We start from the raw sequence: 13,789 nt of genomic DNA, 5'->3' as shown, positions 1-13,789 counted from the left end.
CAACCTCCCTCGATCCCCACACCCAGCGGTGACACTGCTCAGGGGTCCAGCCCTGAGCCAAACCACCTCCTCTGCTGCTCCCCAGCTGCCCACCGCTTTAGGGTCTGCTGGTGTGACCATCCCCATCGCTAAAACCCTGCCTGTCTTCCCTGAGGAAGAGTGTAAATCACTGGACTCGGTACAAAGCACAAACTCCCCTCGGTACGATCAGCCCTGCCTTTGGGAATCCACTGCATGGAGGGCACTGCCATCCTAAACCAGCCACAGGGAAAGCTGCTGAAACAAGGGCTCTGAGCCCAAATTCAGCATCGAATCCCAAAACTGGAGTAGAAGGCATTGCACAAGCTCTGTGTCCCAGGTGCTCATGCCCTTTGCGCGGTCATGTCCCCCCTAAAGGGTGGCACACGTGCCTGGGAGGTGGGAAGCGGACATCCCTGGGCAGCACCAGCCTCCCTGCTCCACTGCAGGAGTGACAGGCAGGACCCAGGGCAGGCTGGCAGCCTCACATCAGCCCTGCCCAGCCGGGGGAGATGGGCCGGGGTACCTGGGTTTGCTAATTAACCCCGAGGCAATGCCCTGCCCACACGGCAGCGCTCCTCCAGCAGAGCTGCCCCCGCCTCTCCCCGGCAGGAGGCTGAGCTGTGCCTTGCCAGAGTGTCTTCGAAGGAGAAGGCTATCAGCTCCAAACAGCCGAGACCTTTAGCTCAAATCCATTAATCCTCTTTATTAAACCCGGGTCACCTCTGAGTCCTGGCAAATTAACCAGCATCTCCCCACTGCAAGTACATCAAGAGGAAACGCGCTGTACAGCGCCTGTAATTTTCATGGACCAGGGCTCCGGGGTCAGAGGGCTTCCCGGGCTCCAGTCTCTGCCTTTGTCAATTTAAAAGGGAACATCGGCTTGCGCTTGTATAAATTACAAGAGAGGCAGAGCAGGGGGCCCGGGGCGCCCACAGGGCACTAGGCCAGCTCCAGCCGTGCCACTGCCTCCTCTCCTGCCTGGGGACAGAGCAGGGGACAGTGAGGCCATGAGCACGAGTACCCTGGGGGGAAAAATGGGGCTGGAGATATCCTCTGAACAGCTGGACGGGCAGGGCACTGCGCCTGGCATCCTCTAAGGCTACCTTGGCCACGTGCCTTCTTACTGCCTCTAATAAATGGCACATCCCTGGTGCCAGCCCAGCTGGGGAGCAACAGAAAGGGAGACTGGAAGGGCTTTGCTCCAGCTCAGAAGTGGGTGGAAAATTGCTCCCTTGTTGCCTGAAATTTCACCATTTGAAATATCTCCCCCTTTCTGCGCTGTCCTGTTGGAGCCACTCTACTCTGAATGCTCACCAAGCCAGCACCAAAGCCAGAGCAGCTCTGGTTCTGAAGAGCCAAGGATATTTAGCTGGGCTGGGGAAGACCTGGGGCCAAATCCCTTGTAAAAACTAATTGTACACCCACTAGAAGAGCTGCAAAAGAGAAAGCCAGCCCAGCCTGGCCTGGGGAAGAACTCTGTGTGGGCTGAGGGATAAGGGCAACACAGGGATCAAAGGTCACAGCACTCCCTTCCTCAGCTGGGGCTCCTCCTCCTCCTCGAAACAGCGTCCTCAAGATAAGCAAGCTTCCCAGAGCCAAGCAAAGAGTGCTCCTGCACTCTGTGAGTGAAGATAACAAAATAAACATTTTTCATGGGGAAAAAAATGTGGGAAAATTTCCAAGAGGCTCCGTAAAAGCCGTAAGCATCCCATCTATTCCCCTAAGACAACTCCACACCTGGCACTTCCCAGCACATTCTCCATCCGTAGCTTTGCCATAGGGCTATAAATCCACTGTCTTTGGCTGAAATTGCTCTGGTTTTATACCAGCCTAAGCCAGCAGAGACTGAGCTGGGGAACCGTGGTCCAAAGGCCAGGATGCTCACCCTTAACTCAGTCCAAAGGCACAAGGGGTTTTCAGCCTGGGGTTAAGATAAAGGTAGGATTAACACACAGCATCTCAAATCTCCCAGCTGTCAGCTTGTATCACAGCTTTAGTTTTTTATTAAAAACATCATTTCCTGCTGTATTTAATCATGGCAAGGTCATTTCAGTGACAGTTGTCAGCATCCTGGCCAAGGAGCCAGAGGAGCAGAGCCCTGGCCTGCTGGCCAGATGAAAGGAGGGGATGCTGGGTTTTATTTCCTTGTTTTCAATTGAGACGTGCCTACCTCGGTGTGCAGATTAAGGTGCGGGTGGGCCAGTGTCAGCCCCCCATGGGCAGAGATGGGAAGCTGCCTCTTGCTCTGCTCATCAGGAGCCCCGAGGAGAGAAATTGCATAGTTCTCCCTGCAGGCCTCTGCCCACCTCGAACCAATTTCTGCTCCTTTTAATTCAATTCAGCTCCTCCTGACCTTGGCTGGCTGGAGTTGCAGAGTTTCTCTCAACAGATAGCACCAATTACAGAGGTGTGAAAATGGAAGGTTTTCAATTCGGAGAACAAACCCAAGAAACAGGTACTTTATTGAACTGAGAATCAGGGGATGGGGGATCTGGCATGGGCATGGGCTCAGCAATATCACCTGTGCTCGCTCTAAAAACCAAATTCTGGGGCTGATCCCTCCAAGAGCAAAGACATCCCCGGGGCTGGGGTGGCAAATGCCAGCAGAGGTGCAGGTTCAGGTGTGCAGAGCCGATGGCACCTGGAGCTGAGGGACACAGAAGCCAGCGCTACATCCCTGGCACAACGCCTCGCTCGTTAGCAGCTGCATGCTCGTGCATTCCCCACCGGGCTAATTCCAGACCCTCAGAATCAGATCCGACACATCTGACACAAACTGAGTTTGCTTCCCCACAGCAGATCCTGGCTGGACTGACTCTGCAGCATCTGCAGCCCAGTCCATCCATTAGGCACAGCAGCACCTCCCTCCACGCCACTCTGCTGTGACACCACATTTTGTCCTCCCACAAAACCGAGGACCGTGGGTCAAGCCTCTGGACACACGAGTGGCAGCACGAGCCTGGTCAGATCTGGGTAGGAGAGCTCTGGCAGGATGGTGGAGCTGCCTGACAGCCTCAGCAGTGAGATCAGCACATGGGCTGACTTTAGAAAAACTGCACAGTACAGCCTGTGATGATCAGAGAGTCGCCAGACAAAAGCGGGAATGTTCAGTTCATGGGAAGGAGGCAGGGATAAGCACTTCCCTGAGCTGAGCTCACTGAAGCTCTTTGCCCAACATGCCCTGATGCTAAAAAAAAACCCCAAAAAAGTGAAGTAAGAAGTCCTAAATGCCCAGGATAGAAAATGGGGTTACACTCACGGGAAGCAGAACCACTGAGTACGGTCCCCCACCATCTCTGGATGTTTCCAGGTACCTCACAGGCTGCAAGGATGCAAAAAAGCCTCCCCCAGACCTGAATATTCCCCTCTCCAGTCCTGTCTCCACCCAGCTGGTCAGACCATCAGCACTATGCCCATGTGCTAACCAAGCCCCAGGGTCTCCCTTTAATCCAGACGCTGGAGACTTCTCCAGACTTCTCCCCATCCCTGGAGAGTTCAAAGCCAGGAAACCTGGTCCAGTGAAAGATGCCCCTGCCCATGGTGAGGACGTGGGATGAGATGAGTGTTAAGGTCCCTTCCAACCCAGTCCATTCTGTGATTCTGTGATTCCCTTCCTTGATTAGGAAAACATCGCATTTCAAAGCTCTGCCCTAAAGGCCAACACACAAAGAGCAAGAGGATCCTGCCAGTCGGAATTTTGAGCAACTGCCTGTCCCTGCTGGCACATCTGAGCAGGCTCGGCCTCTCCTTTCAGAGTCCCAGAACTGAGGGGCCACCAAATACAAGAAGTGGCTCATTCCTGCCACTCTCCCAAGAGTTCCAGGACTCGGAGCAGCTCGGAGCGTGGTTTCCAAGCCAGTGCACGGCCCCTCCTGTGCCTCCAGCCAAGCTGTGACCGCGGCTCCTGCGGCGCTGCCCATAAATCCTGCAGCCCGGTAAACAGCGGAATTACGGTGCCCGCCATTGCTTAGCTGCCTTTGACACTAATTGCTCTGTGGAGTGTGTGCAACTGGCAACACCTTATTAAAAGTGAAATATATTATACTGTCCACTTATTGCGACTTTATAAAGATAAAGTATCCCGAGGATACGGAGTGGCTGGCAAAGGCAGCGGCTCCCGGCCTCGGAGCGGCCGGGGGATGCTGCAGCGCACGGAGCCGAGGCAGGGCAGGCACTGACAGGACAAATGTGTGCTCTCCATGAAATTCCATAGAGTATTTCCATCTGGAGACCAAGGGCTGAGTGAAGAGCGTGCTTGAGAATTTCTCCTCTCTTCATCTCCTGCTTTCAGCTCCGGGATCATCACTCTCAAACCTCAGGGGAAAGGCAGGCAAAGATACAACGCGAAAGGGCAGGGGGATCAATCACGCGCTGCCCTCCTGCCAACCTGGAGAGGAGCACAGGGTGCCCCTCGACTCACAAAGTCAGGCTGATCATGAATTCACAGTTTCCTACTTCCAGACATCACTGCCTAAGCTGTGGTACAGCCTCTCCTGCCAGGACACAAACTGGGGCACCCAGTGCTCCGAGGGCGGGTCCAAGATCCTGGTGATGCTCCAGCTCCCTGTCAGGGCAGTAGAGAGATTTTAGCACCCAATGTATTGATCCTGCGCTCTTTCTCCTGTGTTTCTCAAAGCAGGAAGCCAAACTCCACTGTTTCACAAGGAAAAACGCACTTCAGATTTGGAGCTACAGCAAGGACACGTCTCTTAACACGTGTCTCTGCACATGCCTTGGGCAAGTCATTTTCCCTCTTTATTCCTTGGCTCCCCTGTCTACAGAAACAGGTACAATGAAATTTCTCTCCACCGTGAAATATTTTAAGATCTGCTGGAAACAACCACTGTGTAAGAGTGAGACCTGATATCACTGAGTTTCAGTAATAAACGTTTTGATCCAGGCCCCCCGGCCTCGTCTCACCAGGTAATTTTGGAAGAATTTTTGGGTTTATTTTGAATTGATGGGCTATTTCTGGTTGGGAACACGACAGACAGGAGGAAGGCAGACACAGGAGATGCCATCAAAGGCACTTCTGCAGCCTGCAGTGCTCACAAAGAGGCGGTGAGCAGAGAGGGCACAGAAAACCCACCCATGTGGGGTAAGTATCAGCTTCTGGGGACTTCTTTCCAGTAAAATTGAGATATTCCCCAGGCACATCACAAAAGTCATTACATCCACATCCCTCCTGTGCTGTGGAGAGTACAGATAATATTATTTATCACTTACTGGTCATCTCCCCTGTGGCAGAGAGGAGAAACCCTCCTCCCACCAGCCCATGTGGTGCACAAACAGAGCCTGCATCCCACTTTGATTCCTGAAGGAAACGGCACGTCCTCAGCAACGGATTTGAAATATCCGGAGTCTCTGGTTCAACAAGTTCAAATCCAAGCAGGATCAATACCTTCTCACTCCTGAGGTATCAGCAGGTAATTGGGTATCGTGCAGTGATGAGTAACCTAGTTTGCTCAGAAACTGCAAACTTTAATCTTCATCCATTCCTGGTACATAGAATAGCGAGGGAGGAACAGATCAAAGGAGAACAGATCAAATTCAGCTGCATTTGGACCCAGATTGCAGAAAAAAGGACTCATTCTTAAGCAAAATGGCTCAGGCTTCTGAGGTTCAACATCTTGAGAAACTCAAGTACAACACAAGGCAGAGAAGTCACCGCTTGTCCAGTGCAGCCACCCGCAACCCCAGTGCCACCTCCCCCAGGGTTTAGGCTGCTCCTGACCCCCTGCCTTGGACCAGAGCCCTCTCCAAATTCACAGAGCAGCATCTGAGCACCTCAACCTCTCCAAATATCTATGACTCCCACCCCAGCCCTCTCCCCTTTTTTCCCACTTCCAGCCCTGCAACGCCCATGGCACCAGCCCTGGTGCGGGTGAGGAGAAGCTGGTCCGGCTTTCCGAGAGGGAAGGTCCCACCTCTGCCATGGAAATGAGAAGTGCCAAGGTAGACTTATGGGCAGAGCGAGACAGAAAAGCACCGGGGGCAGCAGAACGACCTATTTGACAGATTTCCCTGCCGATCAAAGCTAACTTTGCTGAGAGCTTTTGACATCTGATTAATTACGTGGCTCTGGCTCGCCTGAAAATCCCGAGTTTCCGGCAGCCCTCGCCTTTCATCCTCACAGCCCTTGGCGGCCGAACCTGCTCCCCTTGTGCCAGCAGAGGAGGGGATGGCAGGAGGTGGCTTTGCCAAAAGTCTTGGCCCATCCCTGGGAGGAAGGAGATAAGGAGGGCGAGGGACAGCCGGGGACAGAGCCCCTTTGTCTGAGGTGCCTTTTGTCACGGGGAGATAGGAGGAGGCTGCCGTGTGCTGACATTTCGGTGACCAAATTAAAATGCACCGCCACAGAGACTAAATGTCATTAGCCTCATTAGAAGTGATCGCATTAAAATAAACAACAAAAAGAAAAAAAAAAATTATAGTGGAAATTAGCCAATGCCATTAAATGAAATAAATAAATGGGGAGATCCAGCGAGGACTGCACAGCCGATGCCGAGGGAGCGGTGAGTAAGGGAGGGGCACAGTGGGAGCAGCCAAGGTCTCCACGAGCTCTGCTGCCACCCAAGAATGTGATGAGACAAGTCCACTGCTGGTGTGGCCCCAAACGGAGCTGCCTCTTTGGGACAAGTCTGTGGGGTCCCAGTCTATGGAGTCTTTGGGGCTTCCAGACTGTTCCAGGTTGGCTTTAAGGACCTCAACGCCCACATCCCCCGGGGCTGGCTCTGCGGGCACTGCTCTGCCAGCACCTCTGCATCCCGAGGGATGCACCCCGCGTGCTGCTCTCGCAGGAAGGAGGATTCTTTAAGCAGCGTCCAGGTTTCTCTTGGATGCTTCCCAGTCAATTACCGGCCAACACCAACTGCATTTGGCTGATGTGGTGTGACAGGACCGCCACGCGAGGTGGAAGGCTTGGTGAAAGAAGTGCTGCTTTGTCCTTGGGAAGAGAGGAATTTTTCCTCTAGCCCCCTCTTGCTATGCAAACGCCATTTCCTTTGGGGCGGGAGAAGTCATCAGAGGGCCCTTGCAAGATCCTGCTTATGACAGAGCAGATTTGAAAACCCAGAGATCTCCTTCCCCCTCCTTCCCTTCTGTCAAAAATTATAATCATCATTTTCCAGCCTGCTGAACAATCAAAGTGTGGCCTATATTTGCTGGAGCTCCTTCCACATGCTGCATGCATAGCAACAAGTCCAGGAAACAAAAGCCAGAAGTAAAGAGTTGGGAGAGAGGAGGCAAAGGGCTGGCAAAGGGACAGCAGGGGGACACTGCTCGGAAAACATGTGGGGAACGGCCTGGCGCAGCCCAGTTTCACCAGTTTGGAGCTGCTCTGAGGGCCAAAGCCCCGCATGAAGACCTCTTCTTCCATCCTCTGCAAGGAGCATGGGAATACGCATGCCTGGGAAGTTTGGTTAGTGGAAAGGCCAGTTCCAGATGGAAGCCCAAGCCCTCCTGCTGCAGGGTCAGCTGGTCCTTGTGTGGCTGAGGAGCCAGGAGGAGCAACCCATGGGGTGAGCCACACAGGACAAAGCCACATGAAGCATGGGTAACCCCAGCTGCTCTCCTGGGAATCCCTCAACCTCTGGAAAACCCCACCAGTGCACCAGCTCTGCTCAACACTGCAGACATCCCCCTTGGCTTTGCTGTCCAGGCAGTCTGAGCTGCTGAGGTCCCGGTCCCAGCATCCCATCCTGAAGTACAGAGCTCACAGGGAAGCCTTTCTGGGCTGCCCCTTCCCTGCACTTTGCAGCCCACTTCAGTCTCCAGAGCAGTCAATCCAGCACTTTTCACTAGCGCTGAATACACAGAAAAGTAAACCTAAAAATATCTCCTCTTTTTCCCCCTTCCTTGCCTCATCTCACACGTGTCCCTGGCGCACATGACTCTGCCGCACAGGCAACAGGTTCAACTTCCCAAAAACAGCTCCTCCCAAGGAGATGGCTCTCGACACTGACGGGTCCCTGCAGTACCTGAGCATCCCAAACCACTGCCCTCAGCTGTCTGAGCCTAAGGTGGGACTAAAGGGAGAATCCCCAGCTCCCACCCAGCCAGACCCCGCAACACCTGGGCTCGGGGTGACACATCCTCTGCCACCCTCACCGGACAAGCCACCTTGCCTGGTGACCCTTAGAGGGTGAAAACATGATCTCAGAGCTTTGGAGAAGCAGGCAGGGAAGTGTTTCTTCCCTCTAAGCATAAAACGAAGAGGAGCTCCCTGGAAAAACCCACCCACGGAGCAGCAAGTGTCAAAGCCAACTCTGTTATGTGCTGTTGCCACACTGGTAATTATAAGTACCGTGCCTTCATTAGGCAAAGATGACTGGGAGGCAAGGAGATTTGCAGCAAAGCTGTTATTATTTTTAAGTTTAAACAAAGAGGAGAAGTGTGACAGCTGAAATCACTCCCCATCCTGCACACACCAGCAGCCGAGAGCGTCTCAGGAGATGCTCATAGGTAAGAAGGGTTCAGGATCAGTGCCCAGTTTTGCCTAACTGGGGAGGGGAAAAGGCAGGGTTGCAAAGCTGGGGGTAACCCCAGGGTCATGAAGGAGATCACAGATAAAAACCAGCAAGCTTTCCTCTATCCTCACCTGACTGAAGCAGAAGGATCCTCCTGGGTACCCTGCTCCCCCCAAACTGGTCAGGGCTCATCGCAGCACCCCAACAGCCTCACTCATCAACTTCGGTTTCTTACCAAGCAAAGCACAAGCTCCAAATTTCATATTCAAGTGTAAAATACGAACACAGCTGTTTATGCAGCTCAGAATTCACCATAACCAAATATTCAAGCCTTTGGAGAAGATTTTCAAAGGCGTCAGTTAAGGCACACAGCTCCCATCGGTGCCTTTGAAACATCTCTCCCTTTTCAGTTTTTCACAGGGATTCGCACCAGCAAAAGCTCCTCCACCCGGCCGTCTGCAACCACGGAATGCACAAAGGAGACGCTGTCAAAGAGAAGCTGCTGGAAAACGCAAAGCAAGGTTCAGCACTTTGGGGCATCCTGAAAGGCAGCTGCCAGAGCCACCAGCCCCGAAACCCACAGTCCCCAGGGCAAATTGTTCTGGGAACTTGCACCGGGGGGTTTTGCACAGAGCAAGAGTCGCGTGTGCCTCTTTTCCCATCACACTCCCTCCCCACATCGTTTGGAAATGACAGCGAGGGCTGCTCCTCCCCAGCAGAAATAAAACCTCCTCTCAGAGACCAGCACCGACCTTTTCCCTGTCCTGGGAGCCAGGGGATGGAGAAACCACCCTCTGACAGGGAAACTACAGGCCAGGCCTCAGGCAGAGGCAGAGGAAGACCAGACAGTGTTTTTGGGCTCACACCCCATCCTGCTTGGACATCTTCTGCAGCTTCCCTGGCTCGTGGAAGACTGATGGTTGCACTGCCTTATCCACACCTATCCCCAGCCTTTGGGAGAGGACAGAAAATCCCTTTAAGCCCCTCTTGCTCATATTGAAATGACACTAAAGCAGAACTAATGTGCTCCAGGTACTTATTCTCAGGCTTAGTTGCAGGGATCAGCAGCCCTCCACTAGCCCAGCATCCCCCACCGGAGAGAGGTGACGGTCATGTCACAGGCAGTGGGAAAAGTGTGCTCCTGCAACAGGGACCACTTTGGGAAGGGATGGGAAGATGTTTTTGATGCCTGCAATGTCTACCTTGTAAATTTAGACAGATTTTACAACCACCACCAAAGCCAGGCTGCCTCAGCACAGATGAGGTCGCACAGAGTCTCTGGGAGGATGCAGAAAGCAGGTCCTGGGTGCAAGGGTGATGGGGGAGCACAGGGGGACACCCCAAGCTCTACAAGCTTCACCTTGAACCCAGTGCCCTGGAGCAGTGAAAACCGGGATTGCCCATCTCTGCCTGCACTGCCACATTTCTGACCTCTGAAAGGAGCCACTGCCATGACAAGTAATTTCCCCCAGCCTGCAAAGGAAGCAATATAAATGTCTGAAGAGGCTGATGAGCATTGATTTTTGCCACCTGTAGAGCCATGATGTCACCCTGTAACTGCAGCTCAGCCAAACAGGTTCCCCCCGCCCCAAATTCCTTCTCCGTCACAGCCCACCCTCATCTCAAAACAGCGGCACCCACAATGCCCAGCAGCTCAAAGCGTTTGCCAACAGCTTGACAATTAAATTACCCACTCACCTCCCTATCCTGCAGTGCTGGGCTCATTAAAAATCCTAAGCATCCTTCCTACCTCAGAGAGCAACCCATGTCCAGGAATCTGCCTCCCCCAAGGCTCCAGATGACAACAGCATTAAGCCCTCAAAATTATTTTAGATAGAAACTTGTCTTACAAAGAAATAAAAAGCTGCAGAGTAAGACGCTCTCCATGACCAGAGGGGTCAGGGTTTCATTATTGCATTAACCTTTTGTGTCTTTAGATTCCATGAGAGTAAATTGGTAACGAGACGACACGAGACCCAATGGGAAAAATGCGTCTTTCCTAACAAAAATAAGAGAAGTGGGGAAGGACAGAGGTTGGGAGCAGGAGAAAGAGGAAAAACTGGCAAATAAGCTATTATGGCTAATAATAACTTTGTGATGCTATTTTCTGCAGGAGCCTTCAAGTTGTGATGTTTCCCTTCACTCTAATTACACCTTCTAAAAGCAGGTTCCCTTCTCACTTTAACCACCCCGTGTGAAACTCCCGCAGGATTCGGATAAAAACGGAAAGGGAAAGAGCTTGCTCTTCAGAAACAGCCTCTGCATATCCCAGGGGAGCGTCACCTGTATAAAACCCTTGGGATTATGCCTGCAAATAATAAACAGCTCAAAAAAAACCCCCACTTTGGGAAGGTGGAGGCTCCAACAGGCAGCAGGGACCATTCACCTTCCCTCTGCCATCCATGACTTTGCCAACACAACTCGTGTTCCATGACTGAAATTACTGCTGGGACAGGCTGGGCAGGGAGGGAAGACATCCAACCTCTGCAAGCCAGGCACAAATACAAAGGATTGGAGGCGTTCAAATCCAGGGCAGGAAGGCAAAGCACCAAGAAGCCCAGAGTATTTCCCTTCCTCTAATGCAGGCAGAAGGGTTTGGATTGATGGATTAAGGGCTGAGCCCAGCCAGGCAAAGCCCTGGGCTGGTTTAGCTCGGGGGACATCCAAAGCCAAAGCAGATATTGCTGCTTCATGGAAGTAAGAAGGGAAAGCTACAACTGCATAAATGTGGAACAAGAAGCCTCTCCCAAGCTTCTAGGGGCTTAATTGCAGGGGCCTTTTCCTTCCCTGGCACACACAGAGGCCAGAGCCAGCCCAGGCCTTGGCTTGGCCTTGGCCCAAACAGCCACATCCTGAGGAAACTGCAGCAGGACACCAGCAAACAGCAAATGTGCCCTGTCAGGCCTCTGCCAGCTCCTGCAGCTTAAGGACATCTCGATGACAGCCCATCAAGTGCCACACGTCCTCCCATTTGGCCCGCACGGCTGCCTCCATCCATTTCTTTGCAATTCCAACCCACAGAACCTCATCCAGCAAGAGGGTGAAAGAGCCAGCGCTCTACTCAGCGCAGCCCTGCTGAGGCACGCCTGCCCCCACACCAGGCACACCTGCCCTGTCCTGCTCAAGATCTGTTTTCAAAAAAATCCCCTTAACGTGCACAAAGTCAGGCAGCTCAGACAGCCACGGCTCCCTCGTGCTCACGTGCTAAAATACAGATGCACCATTTTGGTTCCTGGTGTTGCTGAGGAGCTCGAGGCTCTGCTGTCAAGGGTTCTCCACCGCTGCTCCCCAGCCAGCCGAAGCTCAGCCCAGGGGGTAGCGCTGACCCCAGTGCTGATGCCCGTCCCAGCCTCCTGCCATCCCACGGAGTGGTACCCAGCCCATTCCAGGGGGTCTCGTACCCACTGATCTGCTCAGGTTGCACTGTGACAGCTCCAAAGGACCCCAGGATGTGGCTGGTCCCATGGCAGAAGCCTCCACAAGCAAGTTTTAGCCCGAGAATCCTCATGTTCAGCACTGCTGTGGGCAGAGCTGTTTACCAGCTGTGACACGAGTAACCTCTCGCCGCCAGCCTCACCCTCTTGCCACACACACCACCCTGCACAGCAAAGCCCTAAACCATGGGCAGCTGCTGAAATCACAGCCGTGCCTCTCCCTGCCCTCCCGAGCCCAGCAGAATTCTCCCCGGCTGTCATGAAAAACACACGTTGGGTTAAGATCGGATCCGAGCCTCAACACCCAGTCCCCATCAGCTTGCACAGGGATGACAATCTTTCCAGCTGCTAAAAGTGCACATCATCATCAAAAATATGCCGGTGACTTGCTCCCCCCGGCGCTCAGCTCTGCTGTCCACCCCCACCGCCACCCTCGGTGGATGCAGCGCTCGCTGCCCCGCGAGCATCAGCACGGAGCCAGCGCTGGATCCAAACCCAGCATCTCCCCCCGGCAAGCCGTGGGGACGAGGCCAAGCCACATCTCGGGAGCCACCCGCTCAGTTCACAGAGGTTGCGGCACCGGCACGGCCTCCCCAGGTGCCTGGATTGAGGCGGGGGGCTCATTTTCACTTTGTAAAAGGGAGCGAGGGGCACGCACCGAGTTTGCCTGGCAGGAATCGGGGAAGCACGGATGAGGGGAGCGCAGGGAATAGCAAGACAGCTCTCAAAAGAGGGAGGGCACAGCAGGTGCTCAACTCTGAAGGGGGAAAACTGCATGAGCCCATCATTTGGAGGCAGAGGTTGCCCGAGGGGACAGACCCTCCCCAGCTCAGGGGCTGTAGGTGCCGGCACCGCTCAGGTACCGGCGGCTCGGTGCCCACCTGGGGGTCCAGCACGGCTCTCGGAGCCCCTCACTGGGAGCACTGGGCAATCCCCCGCTGCAGAGCAACTCGCTGCCTGCCTGCATGTGCGCGTTCGTGCGCAATGTGCGCCGAGCCCGGGTCCCCGGCGCGCAGACCCCGCTCGGCTCTCCCACCTGCGAGCCCCTGCCCTCCCATCCGCTGGAGAAAAAGCTTTCTGCGCTACCTGGGATGAAGAGCAGGGCAGTGGTGGCCGTGAAGACGATCCAGCAGGCAGGATGGTACATCTTGGAGCTGCGGTAGGCGAGCGGCTGCTGTGCTTGCTGCTTGCTGCTGCCGCCGCTGCTTTTCCTCTGCGCTGAATTCTGAGCAGGTTTAAATCCAATGTTTGCAGAGGAAGGGAGACGGAGTTGGCGAGCTGGAGAGAGAAGGGAACAGGCAGTCAGGGTGTCTGATCTCCCCTTGCACACGCACACACTCTCGCACACAACTGGCAGCAGGAGCACCAGGCTCCGTGCGTGCACCGGGAGCGCAGACCTCCTACCGGGCACCCATTGGCTCAGGATGCTGACTGACACACGCACACCCGCTCTTCTGCGGGCTTCGCTCCGCAACCGGGGAGTTAAATGCAGGCATCGACCCCCCGCGCATCCCTCCCGGCACCAGCTGGTGCCCGGAATGCAGGGAGCAGCCCCGGGATGGAGGGAGCAGCCCCGGGATGGAGGGAGCAGCCGCGGCAGGCAGGGAGCCCCGGGAGGCAGGGAGCAGCCTCGGCAGGCAGGGAGCAGCCCTGGGATGGAGGGAGCAGCCCCGGGATGGAGGGAGCAGCCCTGGGATGGAGGGAGCAGCCCTGGGATGGAGGGAGCAGCCCCGAGATGCAGGGAGCAGCCCTGGGATGGAGGGAGCAGCCCCGGGATGCAGGGAGCAGCCCCCGGATTCAGGGAGCAGCCCCCGGATTCAGGGAGCAGCCCTGGGAGGCAGGGAGCAGCCGCGCACGGACACGGGC

At 54.6% G+C, this 13,789-nt stretch overlaps 1 protein-coding gene across 1 annotated transcript in view; it reads right to left on the bottom strand.

Annotated features, from left to right (window-relative positions):
* The window catches only part of OPCML (opioid binding protein/cell adhesion molecule like), a 291,946-nt gene extending 278,641 nt beyond the window's left edge, over positions 1-13,305 (bottom strand). Inside the window, exon 1 of the mRNA XM_042034297.1 lies at positions 13,010-13,305. Coding sequence (XP_041890231.1) covers positions 13,010-13,070 — 61 coding nt within the window. The 5' untranslated portion in view covers positions 13,071-13,305. The remainder of the gene's footprint in view (positions 1-13,009) is intronic.
* Between the last annotated feature and the right edge of the window lie 484 nt (positions 13,306-13,789).

The sequence above is a fragment of the Corvus kubaryi genome, unplaced genomic scaffold, assembly GCF_017639235.1.
Source record: "Corvus kubaryi isolate FWS band 111438036 unplaced genomic scaffold, C.kubaryi_AGA036_p1.0 37367, whole genome shotgun sequence".
Classification (NCBI taxonomy): Eukaryota; Metazoa; Chordata; class Aves; order Passeriformes; family Corvidae; genus Corvus; species Corvus kubaryi.
This window is presented reverse-complemented; position numbering and strand designations above follow the sequence as displayed.